Source organism: Aspergillus ruber (genome assembly GCF_000600275.1).
Source record: "Aspergillus ruber CBS 135680 unplaced genomic scaffold scaffold00013, whole genome shotgun sequence".
Lineage (NCBI taxonomy): Eukaryota > Fungi > Ascomycota > Eurotiomycetes > Eurotiales > Aspergillaceae > Aspergillus > Aspergillus ruber.
In genome coordinates, this window is record NW_024467309.1 from 70,756 (window position 1) to 83,259 (window position 12,504).

At 51.9% G+C, this 12,504-nt stretch overlaps 5 protein-coding genes across 5 annotated transcripts; 3 read left to right on the top strand and 2 right to left on the bottom strand.

Moving 5' to 3' along the window:
- Positions 1–568: 568 nt before the first annotated feature.
- EURHEDRAFT_412343 (Saf4/Yju2 family protein) lies at positions 569–1,798 on the top strand. Its single transcript, XM_040781886.1, has one exon. The coding sequence runs from the start codon at positions 721–723 to the stop codon at positions 1,723–1,725; it is 1,005 nt and encodes a 334-aa protein (XP_040638731.1). The 5' UTR covers positions 569–720; the 3' UTR covers positions 1,726–1,798.
- Positions 1,799–1,897: 99 nt separating this feature from the next.
- EURHEDRAFT_402704 (phosphotyrosyl phosphatase activator) lies at positions 1,898–3,399 on the bottom strand (the record flags this gene model as incomplete). Its single annotated transcript, XM_040780158.1, has 3 exons — positions 1,898–2,308; positions 2,358–2,709; positions 2,765–3,399. The coding sequence occupies 3 exons, from the start codon at positions 3,397–3,399 to the stop codon at positions 1,898–1,900; spliced, it is 1,398 nt and encodes a 465-aa protein (XP_040638732.1).
- A 235-nt stretch (positions 3,400–3,634) lies between these two features.
- On the top strand, positions 3,635–6,241 carry EURHEDRAFT_377595 (uncharacterized protein; the record flags this gene model as incomplete). Its single annotated transcript, XM_040778984.1, has 2 exons — positions 3,635–6,011; positions 6,060–6,241. The coding sequence occupies 2 exons, from the start codon at positions 3,635–3,637 to the stop codon at positions 6,239–6,241; spliced, it is 2,559 nt and encodes an 852-aa protein (XP_040638733.1).
- Positions 6,242–10,815: 4,574 nt separating this feature from the next.
- Positions 10,816–11,058, top strand: EURHEDRAFT_377597 (uncharacterized protein; the record flags this gene model as incomplete). The annotated part of the gene is made up of 2 exons (XM_040778985.1): positions 10,816–10,886; positions 10,935–11,058. 2 exons carry the CDS (start codon positions 10,816–10,818, stop codon positions 11,056–11,058), a joined length of 195 nt encoding a protein of 64 aa, XP_040638734.1.
- A 456-nt stretch (positions 11,059–11,514) lies between these two features.
- Positions 11,515–12,386, bottom strand: EURHEDRAFT_377598 (MICOS complex subunit MIC26/MIC27; the record flags this gene model as incomplete). Its single annotated transcript, XM_040778986.1, has 3 exons — positions 11,515–12,168; positions 12,226–12,309; positions 12,360–12,386. The coding sequence occupies 3 exons, from the start codon at positions 12,384–12,386 to the stop codon at positions 11,515–11,517; spliced, it is 765 nt and encodes a 254-aa protein (XP_040638735.1).
- Between the last annotated feature and the right edge of the window lie 118 nt (positions 12,387–12,504).

Genomic DNA, 12,504 nt, shown 5'->3' on the forward strand with positions numbered 1-12,504 from the left:
AATTGAAAGAGCAATTTTACAAGGCCATGGAGAATGCATGGGAGAGTTTAGGACAGGACTTTTTTGATGGGTTGGTAATGTCTATGGAGAACTGTGTTAATGCAGTTTTAGAGGCAAAGGGGTGGTATACACATTATTAATACGATTTTTATTTTATTTTATCATTTATATGCTACTTACCCATAGCATATTTGACTATCTAGTAAAAGAATTGATGTTTGGTGGATTTATGTGGAAAAGAAATGTCTTGGTGATTATATATTTTTTCGTGGCTGCGGAAAATTACGTAGACTTTTGTCCAAGAACTATACTCCGTAAGACAGTTATGCATATTTATACTCACTTTACTAAGCACATGTGTGCATAAATGTCCGCCATCGCGCTCAATCCAAACTTCATCATGATTTTCCTTCAACACTCCATACCAGCTTTGCTGATCAGGCTGACAGACTGGTCTTTACGACTAACTGCTAAGTGATCTGGCCAAACCAGTTAATCCGCCAAAATGCAGGGCTTCAGTAAGTATCGCATACACCGACACCATGACAGACATAGCTGACAAGCTTAGATATGGGGAGGTTAGTACTAACCAGACTATCTACCCCATAACACCTCCCTAACAATGCATAAACCAGGTACTATCCTCCAGATGACACCGGCACTCCCACAAACCTCAACAGGCACACGCGCACAAAAACCACCCCAACCGTCCGCTTCGAAATGCCCTTCGCAATCTGGTGCACAACCTGCACCCCCCACGAGACCATAATCGGGCAAGGCGTTCGCTTCAACGCCGAGAAGAAGAAAATCGGCAACTACTATTCCACCCCGATATTCAGTTTCCGGATGAAACATACCGCGTGCGGGGGGTGGATTGAGATTCGCACAGATCCGAAGAATACGGCTTATGTGGTTACGGAGGGGGCGAGGAAGAGGGAGGTTGAGGAGGATCAGGTTCCGGTTGTGGCGGGGTTGGGGGAGATTGCGCTTAAGTTTGGACGGGAGGGGAAGGAGGAGGGTGATGATCCATTGGCGAGGTTGGAGGGGAAGGTTGTTGATAAGAGGCGCGCGGAGACGGAGAGTTCGAGGATTTTGGCGCTGCAGGAGCGGCAGAGTCGGGACTGGGATGATCCATATGAGAAGTCTAGGCGGTTGCGGAAGTCGTTTCGAGTTGAGAGGAAGCAACTTGAGCGCACCGAAAAGGGTACTGAAGCGTTGAAGGATAAGATGAGTCTGGGGATTGATTTAGTTGCTGAGAATGAGGAGGATAGAATGCGGGCTGGGATGGTGGATTTTGGTGGTACTGCTGCCCCCGAGTCTGTGGAGGATGCAGTGCGGGTTACACGGTTACGGCCGTTGTTCGCTGCGGATGTTCGAAGGGAGAAGGATGGGAAAGAGAAGAAGTATGGAAGGGTTCGAACGGCGGATTTGTTGGCGAATCGTAAAACTGCGTTTCGACATGAATTGACGGGGAATACCCGCGCCGCCGTGGATCCGTTTTTGAACGCTGCGGATGAAGACGTGTGGCAGCCTGAAGCCAAGAGACGGAAGATGGCAAAGGCATCTGTTCGCACTAGGACTAAAAAAGATGGGCCAGATGTTGAGGCCCAAAGCAATGGCAGGGCTTCTGAACCGCAGCCTCAACTTCAACCCAAGATGGAAATGCCGCTTGAAAAGAACCCAGCTCCAGTTGCATTGGTGGATTACGGATCGGATTCTTCGTAACTTGTACTACTTGTATATATACTGGCGTTTGTTTGTTATCATGATACCCCAACAGTTATTCTTGGACACATTTTTATTCAAACCATTCATATGAACAAAATATGTTTCTCGTGCAATAGGGGTATATCGTAGTAGATGGTCATAACATATCAAACTACATAACTTATCACATTCATTTCGCCCAAGGTGCCTTCGTCTGCCCCAAGTCCCCAGAATCACCACCAACCCCAGCAGGAGGTTTTGCCCATGGAGCCCTAGTTGGAGCCATCGGTCCCGGCGGTAACCTCGAGGTATCTGAGAGCGAGGAAGAGGCAGAAGGGGGTACTCTTGCAGTTGCTGCCCATGGTGCTGCCGTTGGTGCTGCTGCATCTGTTGAGATTCCAGTGGCCCATGGGGCTTTGGTTCCTGACCCTGGTCCTGCTGATGGAGGTGCTGGTCTGGTGGTTGATGGTTGTGACTGAGGTTGAGTCTGAGGGGCGATGGCGTTGGGGTCGCGATCAAAGCTGAATAGCGAGCCAAATGGAAAGTGCTGGACGACGGGGAATTTGGAGAGAACTTCTGCGTTGTACATTTTGATCATGCCCTGTATCACTTATTAGTGGCCTGTCAGGAAAATAATTGGGTAATTTTACCTTATTAATCTTAGCCCACCCCGTCCGAATCCCAGAGATATCATAAAGCATCGGACTATGTTCCCAGAATGGACCACGCTTAACGTCGTAGATAAAGCCCACTGCGGAGAAATACATGTTCGTTTTCCGCTCTCTCTCGACGATGTTGGCTTTGGCGACGCCCCCTGGATCTGGTGCATCTGGTAGTGAGCCTTCTTCGGGGAATGGCTCGGATTCTGCTACTGCAGGGGCGAATTGGGCTGCCCCGAAGATATATGGAATGAACGAGTGGTCGTCTAGACCCCAGACTCCGTGGGAACCTGCTGGTTCTAGGGTATATCGTCTGATAATGGTTCGGATGAGCTCAAGATACCTGTACACCGTGTTAGCGATAACAATCTTCCATGATTCTGAGCATGGGATCATACGGCTGCACGATCCCCAAAACAAGAGCTCTCTCCTCCACCCCTGGAGTAGTCTTCGGAAATCCATTTAATTTCCAAATGCCCCCCAAAAACGCTAAAAAGCTCAACTCATGCCCCGTCCCATAATCCAACCTTTGCGCACTCCCCCAACTCCCCAAGAAATATGCCTTCAGCTCCTCCTTCGCCGTCACCTTATCCCCACCCTTACCCAGCTCTAATACCTCCGGCGCAAGACACTCCTCCAACAACTCATCCGCCATCCCCTCCACAATCTGAAACCACCTCCGAAATGCGACATTCCCAAACCTCCTCGGCCCCTGATCCGGCGGTGCCTCCTCTAGAATCTCCTCAAGCTTCGCTAACAACTGCTGTAATTGCCTCACGGGAGCCGAGAACTCGACAGCCTCGGAGTTCAATTCCCAAGTCTGGATGCTTCCGTCGGAGTTTTTGAGCGGGAATATGGAGCGGTTTAGTTGTAGGAGAAAGGTCATTATGTCAACATAGGCTTTGCTGGTTAGGAAGGAGGAGACGTCGTTGGATTCATGGATTTTTTTGCTGGGGGTGCTGAAGGGGTGTGTTGGCCCCACGGAAGGGTCGAGGGTTGGGAGGACCCGGATGGGGAGGCCATTTGTTGTCATTTTGTATCCTGGTACTTAAATATTGTGTGAAGGAATCAATTCAATATAAGAATAAGGCTGTAGAAGATGAGGTGGTCGCGGGGTGGAAGTAATATATACTCCGCTATCGCTATGACGATGGCGGTGGCAGATCAATTTATTTATCTCCGCAAAAGGAACATTTTCACCACTCAACACAGGCTGTTCGAAGCCACACACCTCTATTTTACCAATGCCCTGATGCAAAACATTCACAATGCCATCGTCGCGTATCCGAAAACGCGACTCAACCCTCCAAACCCTCGACATCCTGAATAAAGTCGGTAGCGCTAGCCCCAACGCCAGCCCCAACACACGTTCGTGCGTGCTCCCGCCCCGTCGCAAGCTCCACGTGGTCTCTCGCGCTCAGGAGCCCAGGAGCGATGGTATTTGGAATATACCGAAGTCACCAGAGAAGCGCGGAGGGGATGCTGGAAGGGAAAGGGTTGGGGTTAGTGAGCCGATTACGCCGCGACGGTCCACGAGGATTCGGGAGACTACATCTTTGGTGGGTGGCGATGATAAGGGGATGACAAGGAGCGGAGGTCAGAGGTCGTTGAGGTCTATGCGGGGAGTCGACTATCAGGAGAAGAAGGGTGATGGGGAAGAGGAGAGTGGCGAAGAGGGTGAAGACGAGGACAATGGTGAGGATGAACAGGAACAGGAAGTGGAAGAGGGGGACGACGAGGAGCAAGAAATCCGCCTATTCTCAGACGACGAGTCTGAAACTACCAAACCACCGGATACATGTTCCCTACGGAAAAAGTCGCATGAACAATCAAGTGACAAGGAATTCCCGAGCTTCCTCTCTCCCACCGCACTTCTCAATGGCCAGGTGCCATCCAGCGATGACGAATCCAACGAGACTAATGAGCCCTATTTCAACAACACAGGACAGGAAGAAAACAGTGATTCAAAAGCGCAACATTCAAACGCAGAGGAGCTTGGCGAGGCTGAAACCAATCGACTCGGCGAGAGCAGGAGCTGGCGTCAACCGCCCAGTCCAGTAGTCGAGATTAGGTTGCCCCTGAGCTCACCGCATAAACCACGGAGTTCACCACCAGTGCAGGAGGTGCGCAGGGATCCGGCAGAGAGGGGATCCGATGAGTCTGAGTGGAAGGACGAACAATCATTCGATAACGTGGTCAACGGCGAAAAGTCGAGCAGCATGAGCATACCACGTAGATTAGAAAGCTCATCAGCGGAGCAGGAGATGCGCGAAGGTTATATAGAAAGGGAGGTGGGAAGAGATTCAGATGACTCTGAATCGGAGGAGGAGCAACCAGCCGAAAATGCGATAGACGGAGGCGAAAGACTAAGCAGATCGAGCATACCACATAGATCACGGAGCTCACCAGAGCAGGAGACGCACCACGACTGTACAGATGGGAAATCAGAAAATGAATCTGACTACTCATTGGAGGAGAATAGAGCAATAAACGAAGCTCAACGAGCGGGCAACGCGAGGTTACGGAGCTTACTGGCAGAGCTGGGGGCGCGGAGGAATTGTACACAAAGAGAACCTAATGAACCCGAGTCAGAGGAGGAACATTTACCGGATGATATGGTAAACGATGGCGGGAAATCCATATCAAGTTTCCAGCCGGAAGATGAACAAAATTCTAGCAGCTCTTCTCCTGAACCCTCTGATGCGGACGAAGAGGTCTTTCCACAACGTCAACCCAGAAAACGACGGCGTGTTAAGCGCTATCCTCCGGGGCTAACCCGGCCCCGAAGCAACCAGAACCCAATGTTTGTAACTGAGCAGAGTGGAGGAAGCGAAAGCGAAGAAAGTGATGTGTCAGATAATGAGGATGATGAAGCAGAGAGGGCAGCAGCTATCGCGGAAGAAGAAGAGCAGGCAAGGAAACTTCAATGGATGGAGGAGGCGATGAGACTTGGTGGACAACGAGTGAACTGGCTTATCTTGACCAGGACAGCCAGAGAACTGAAGCAACTAGTTGATCCCGCTTTAGCTGAATCGTTCGTGGATATCTGGTCAACAATCAGAGTATTGTCTCAGCTCTACGGGGAAAGGGATAATCGGCCATCTGAAATGACTCTCAGACAATGCGACAACCTCTTCGGAAGCATCCGGTGTGAGGGAGATAGGCTGCTCGACCAAGCCTATCATCTAGCCACTAGGCCCGATGGAGCTCGCGACGAAGTATTTGCGTGTGACCTAGTGGACGAATTCGAGGCACGAGTGATCCCGGAAATGGTAAAGCTGGTCTTTTCCTGCTTCAACGCTTACTATACCGATGTAGACATGTTCCCTGGGATTCACGATCACTTTCGTCGTGTGCTTGTTCTCCTCCGGCAGCTTTGCGATCGCACTACGAGTATGAAGATGCAGCGGATTGTGCATGGTACGGTGCGCTGCAAAGAACTTGGACGAGCACTGAACACCATCATTAAAGCGCTAGATTCACAGGATTTACGAATAAGGAAACCAGGAAGATCTTACAGCTCTATCTCGGATAAGTCCGGACAGGATAGGTCGCGCGGTTCTATAGCGATCGAGGATGATAGTGGCCGAGAGTGGTCTCAGGATGAGGGCCTAGCTCTGATCGATGGACTGCGGGCATATCAGGGTATGTTCCCACTATGCCACATGGCATATAAAGTACTGACATGACTAGGACCTGACCGGTACCTCCGTATCATTGGGCACTTCGGGCATCGACTGCAGAACCGGACCCAGCAGGAACTGCGCGCAAAGGCGTTACAGGTGCATGACAAGATACGGCCAAAGATTTCGACGCAGGTACAGACGGCAGAGGGACGACGGCAATGGGAGTGGCTGCTGAATGTGCGGGCGTAATTGTCTTTTCATGATTTGTTGTATAGTGATACCCTGCTGTTATTGCTTTGTTTACACTTCTATATCCGAAAGCGAACCATGGATCGTGTCGCAACCTCCTCTGGTACAATGTTACCCCTGGAGGCATTCTTATATCATTTTTTATATTCCTTTCAGCATCATGAAGCATCATGGTTCTTACCGCTAGTATCTCGGTGCCATGTACGGGTATGCAACTATAGGTACAGCCACCACTATCGCATCACTACTACCACTATGCTTCTAGTTTCTACAATATCCAATTGACGTACATAGAATATTCTATAACTACAAGTACATACCACTACTAGTATGCCAACTGTCCGTATTCCACTCGTTTGCATACTGCACTGTCGATCTCCCCTTATTGTCTCCGCCCGCCGTTCTTCTCCTCTCCGCAATCCTCCCTCTTCCTCTCTCCTCTTCCTCACTCACACTCCCTCTACTTTGTCTCTCTCTGTACAGTGTCTCTTATTTATTTAATTCTTGTTATTCTCTTTTCTCTACTCGTTTTTGTAATCTGCTTTTAATTCTGTTTTTCTATTTCTCTGTTGCTGTTGTCGCAGGTCCGTTTGTTCTCGTGTCTCCTCCCACCTGTCCTTACCCCCCCTGTTCTAACCACCGCAGTACTCCATACAGCAGAGGATCATAATTAATTTTGACCTCTAAACCGGTTTATTTTTTGTCAACAGTTTATCTGTGAGTGTTCTCTTTCTTTTTTTCTACGTCCAAACAGTGTTGGAGCCGTCGCATCTGCCTCTCGTCCGAAGCGTGACCAATTGCCTCCAGCGCGCAAGACAAAAAGGCGCAAAGCAGACCAAATTGGTTAAAAGGAGCCTCCGGATGTCAAGAGTTGTTTACGACTGTTGTCTAGCCTGACTGTCGTGGTGGCTTCAACCCGTTGCTCGTCGTTCCTGACTCCTGACACATACCTCCGTTCTTGACCGTTTCTGCCTCCTTTTCCTTGATTTCTTATATCTGTCCTTATCATACACCAATCCACTATTTACCATCGAAGAAATTCAATTACTGACGCGTTGGTGGCTAGAACACACCCCTAAACAAAACCGCGTTTAGAACACCATGGCTTCAACCGAGGACCCCGTCGCTCCCCCTCCGGCTACAGATACCGATACGGAGAACGTGCCTCCGGCCACTCCCGTCGAATCCTCTGTTATGTCTGGCAGCGAGGATCCCGTTACCAGCCCGGAAGCCGGTAAGGACAAGGAAGATTCCAAGGAAAATGTCAAGCCGTCATCTCCTACCAAGACCGCTTCTTCCACCACCAGCACCGGCACGACCAAGAGGCCTTTGTCGGGATCGACCCCCACCACGAGACGGCCTACTTCCACGACATCGGCTTCCAAGACTACTACTGCCTCTTCGCGCACGTCCACCAACGGTGGTACGCTAAGCAAGCCTCCTACGCGTCCGGCCACCACTTCCACCGCAACTCGCAGACCCCTGAGTTCTGCCACGACCGCTTCCCATCGTTCCCGCGCATCCGTCAGTAGCTCCGCGGATGAAAAGTCGCGCTTGAGCTCCAGCGATGAGAAGAAGGGTATCTCCGGAACGGCCAAGCGCATGTCGCTCGCGGGCACTCCTTCCACCCGCGCTCCCACCAAGCCAACCACATCCACCTTGGACCGCAGGTCTAGTGTGGCTGGCACAACAGCGGAACGGAAGACCGCGTCCCGTCCGAGCAGCTTGGGAGGTTCTACTGCCAAGCCGGTCACGAAGCCAGCGACTTCGACTTCTGCAACTCGCACGTCGACAACTGCCACTCGACCCACCTCCCGTCCGACTTCCACCAGCACGACAAAGCCAAGTGCTGTTTCCGATGCGCGCAAGCGATTGAGCACGGCCAATCCCTCTTCGGCTACCAAGGCCGCTGAGCAAGATGCCGAGAAGCTGCAGGCGCTCCAAACCCAGCTTTCGGAAAGTGAGGGCACTGTCGCCAGTCTCCAGGCAGAATTGGAGTCTGCTAACGAAAAGTTGAGTCAACTCTCGGTCTCCGGAGAGGGTGAGCCCAGCAAGGATGGCTCTACTTCCGATGCTCTCAAGGCTGAGCATGCCGCTGAAGTCGAGCGATTGGCTGAAAGTCACGAGCAGGCGCTCAAGGCATTGCAGATGCAGCTCGAAGAAGCGGACACTAAGCGGAAGGAATTGGAAGAAAAGTCGGTCCAGGACCTAGATAACGCCGCGAAATCCGCTGCTGAGCAGGGTGACGACAAGACTGCTGCTGCTTTTGAAGAATTGAAGGAGTCCCACCAGGCTCAGCTAGAGGCACTTGAGAAGGAGTTGTCTGAACAAAAGACCGCTGCAGCCGAGTATGGGGAGCAAGTCAGTACCCTCAAGCAGGAGCTCGAAACTCTTAAGGCCACTTTCCAGGAGGAGAAGGCCATGGCTCTCGAAGGTCTAGAGCGGGAACTCAAGGGACGCGACCAAGTTATCGAGAACTTGAACACGGAAATGCAGCGATTGGACGATGCCAAGGAACAAGAGGTGCGCACCGCCGAGGAGAAAGCCAAGCAAACCGTCTCGGGTCTTGAAGAGAAGGTTGCATCGCTCGAAGCCAAAATCAGTGAAACTGGACCCGTAGACGCAGAAAAGAAGGTTGAGGATGAGGCCTCGTCGTCAGAAGCTGTGGCTGAGAAGGAGAAGGAGGTTGCAGAGCTTAGGCACGCCTTGGAGAAGCTCCAGAGTGAGCTCGAAGAGACCCGCACAACGGCCGCTACAGAACTGAATGAGAAACTCAAGGAGTTAGAATCCAACCACGAAGCAGCAATTGCGAAGCTCAAGGCCGAACACGAAGAGACTCTAGCCTCTACTGCTGCATCCCACGCGCAGGAATTGGCTGTGGCCAAGGAGGTTGTCGAATTGTCTGACTCTACCGCCAAGTCTCAGGAGCTCCAGGAGCTTCGTGAGGCACTCGAGGCGTCCAATGCGGCTGCGCTTAAGGGACGGGAAGAAGCTGTCAGCGAAATCAAGACTGCACATGAGGCGGAACTGCAATCGCTCCAGCAGAAGCTTGAGACGTCCGAGCAATCCTTGGCCGATGCCAAGCAATCCGTTGAAGAGGGTGCTAGCTCCGGCCAGGAGGTCGAATCCCTCAAGGAGAAGATCGCAGCCCTGGAGACTCAATTGTCGGCCGGCGAGGAGACTGCTCGGAATAAGCAGCAAGAAGCAGAGGCACTGCAACAAAACCTTTCCGCTTTTGAGGAGAAGGCTAAGGCCAACGAGGAGCGGGCTGCTGCCGCGGAGAAGGCACTCGAGGAGCACACTCAGCAAGCTACTGGCGCCACTGAGGATCACTCGCAGGCCTTGGAGGCGTTGAAGGCAGAGCACACTGCGGAGCTCGAAATGGTCCGGGCCGAGGCTTCCGAATCTCACGAGGGTGCCCTGCGTGACATTCAGCTCAAGCACAACGACTTGATGTTGAAGCACCAGGACTTGGAATCCAACCATGGACAAAAGGTGGAGGCCCTTGAGGCCGAGTTGAAGACCATCCTGGAACGCCACACTAGTGATATTGCCTCGCAGACCGAGCTCCGAGAGAAGGAGGTTGCGGAACTCCAACAGCAGTTCGAAGAAACCAAGATCAGCTTGCGTGCTGAGGTCGAAGCAGCTCGATCATCTAACACTGCTGAAGCCGAGGCTGAGCACAGTAAGGCCATTGAGACCCTCCTTGGGGCCCAGGAAGAGAAGATGTCTAAGCTCCGTGCCGATCTCGAGTCTTCCAACCAGGTCAAGCTCGATGAGCTCCAGAAGTCTCACGATGATGTGTTGGCTGAAATTAAGGGTCAGCTGGCTGAGGCTCAGTCCGCAGCCCAGGACACCTCTGTGATTGACGGTCTCAAGTCCACGATTGCGGACCTCGAGCACAAACTGGCTGAGGCTGAGGCGAAATCAAATGCTGCCAATGATGAATTGACCACCAAGCACAGTGCTGAGAAGGCTGAGTTGGAGCAGAAGGCGCAAGCTGCCAACGCGCAAGTGGAAGAGCTCCAGAAGTCTCTCGGTGCATCCGACAGTGCCAAGGCTGAGATCGACAACCTCCTGAATCAACTTGCGGCCTCGCAAGAGGAACTGACCCAGCTGAAGACTAAGAGCGAGGCTGCCAGCAACGAGCTTGAACAATCCAAGACGCAGACCCGGACCTTCGAGGAGAAGCTCGCCCAGGGCGAGAAGGACCTGAACGACCAGATCGACAAGAACATGTCGCTGCTGAACCAGTTGGGTGAAGTTGACTCGGCAATTGCAGCCAGCCGCAAGCGTGTTCGCGAATTGGAAGCCGAGGTGGCGGGGCTGAAGAGTGGTGCCAAGGGCCTTGAAAGCAGTCGATGGGCGCCAGAGAACAAGGAGGACGCTGGTCCAGCCGCAACGGAAGGTGAGGACCTCGGTTCATCTATTGAGGGAACGGTGGGACATCCCTACTCTTCCGGACTTTCCATTTACCACCTTTTCCTTTAACATTTACGCCCCTTGTCCAAGTTCCCTCTTATTGACATTTTACTAATGAGAACGCGTTTGTTCGTTTTTCTCTTCTACTGTAGATGGCCAGCCTTCAGGAACAACTTAAGTTTATTCGAACGACCAACGATGACTGGTGCGATGAACACAGACGGTACCCTTCCTTTCTCCCTGTCTCTTGGGTTTATGCTAACGTATACAGACTCGTTACCGACCTCGTGCACTTATCCGAGAAAGTCACCGGCGAGAACAGCCACCCGTCGACCCCCCGTCCTGAGCTAATGTTGCAAAGTGGAAGTGAGCGATCTGGAGAGGCATCGTCGTAACCGGTCATGTTGGAGGAGATGGTGAACGGTGAATGGTGAACGTTTTGGGATGGTTTAAATAATAATTTCTTTTGTATCAATTAGACTTGTATGTGTGTACATGTAATATCGAGATGATGCTCAGCCATGCTTCTTTAAATTCGAGGATATTCTGGATCGCAGATGCTCAGATGTTCTAAATTCTTGTGTTTGAGATTTGCAACATACCCCGTGTATCACGCTTCTACGGACAAACGGGAATACATCCCGATCTAGAAATACACCTGTGTCGACTAACATCGACTGCTAAATAAACGAAACAATGAATTTCAACAAAAGGAACATTCCTTCGAGTCAAGATAACCTAACAATACATCTATGTAGCAGTAGTAGTAGCAGTATTTATGCAAACCTTCCGCACCACGGCGGGGGAAAAGAAAGGGCTATTTATCAATTTTCCAAATCAAGAACCCCATTTTAATGACCCTTTCTGACCAACTCCTCAAGTTTCTTCCGGCCCTCACCAATCTTCTCTTCCATCATCATCCGCGCCATACCACTGTGCGCAATGCCAGTGTGCCAGATATGCTCCGCCTTCTCCCTAAGCAGCAAATGGTTCTCCGCAACCGCCGGAACCCGCTTCTCATACTTCCAAACCAACTCGGAGACATTCCGCATAGTCACGGGGAGCAGAGACCACGCGGCCACGGTACCGAAAGCCAGAGGCGACGCAGAGCGCAGGATGAAGCCCCGGTTGCGGGAGACAATGGAGCCAGCCATGGCGGCGACTACCACGTACACACCACCGGGCATCAACCGCTCACCGGACTCGGGGGCAGGAGCCAGAGACGCAATGGTGTTGGTGAAGGCGTTCTCGATGTGCAGGGCCCGGCTGAGGAAGTTGTTGAAGCCGGTTTCCGCGGCGAGCGAGTTCTCATACAGGAAGAGACGGGCTTGGCGGACCTGGGTCGTCAGGATGTCTGTCGGGGTGGGCGACGAGGTCAACGACGAGGGGGCAGAGGACGAGGGGGTCTCAGTGGTGGACTTGGGGGCGTCTGGGATTGCGATGGGGGCGGATTTGGCGGGAGCAGGGTCTGAGGGCTCGGGAAAGTCATCGTAGATGGATTTTCTCTGCAATTGACGTATAAGATACCATACTTGACCATTTGGAGTGAAAGGAAGACATACCGGAGCCTCTGCGAATGCCGTCCGGCTGGGATAGAGCGAGATACCACCTGCCAGAAGGGTGGCAGCGATCGGAGCAACAGCCCGCTGCAGAGGTCAGTATAGGAATCGTAGCCAGAGAACAATGAAGAGCTCACCTGCTTCAACACTGGCCGGAATGACATTTCGACGAGTTAGCCAATGGCTTAAAAAGTATTATTGTGAGAGCGAGGTTCTCTGGGAAAGTGACGACCGCCGAAGAGAGGTTGCGCCAAGACTTTGTGCGGCTCTTTCCGGGGACGA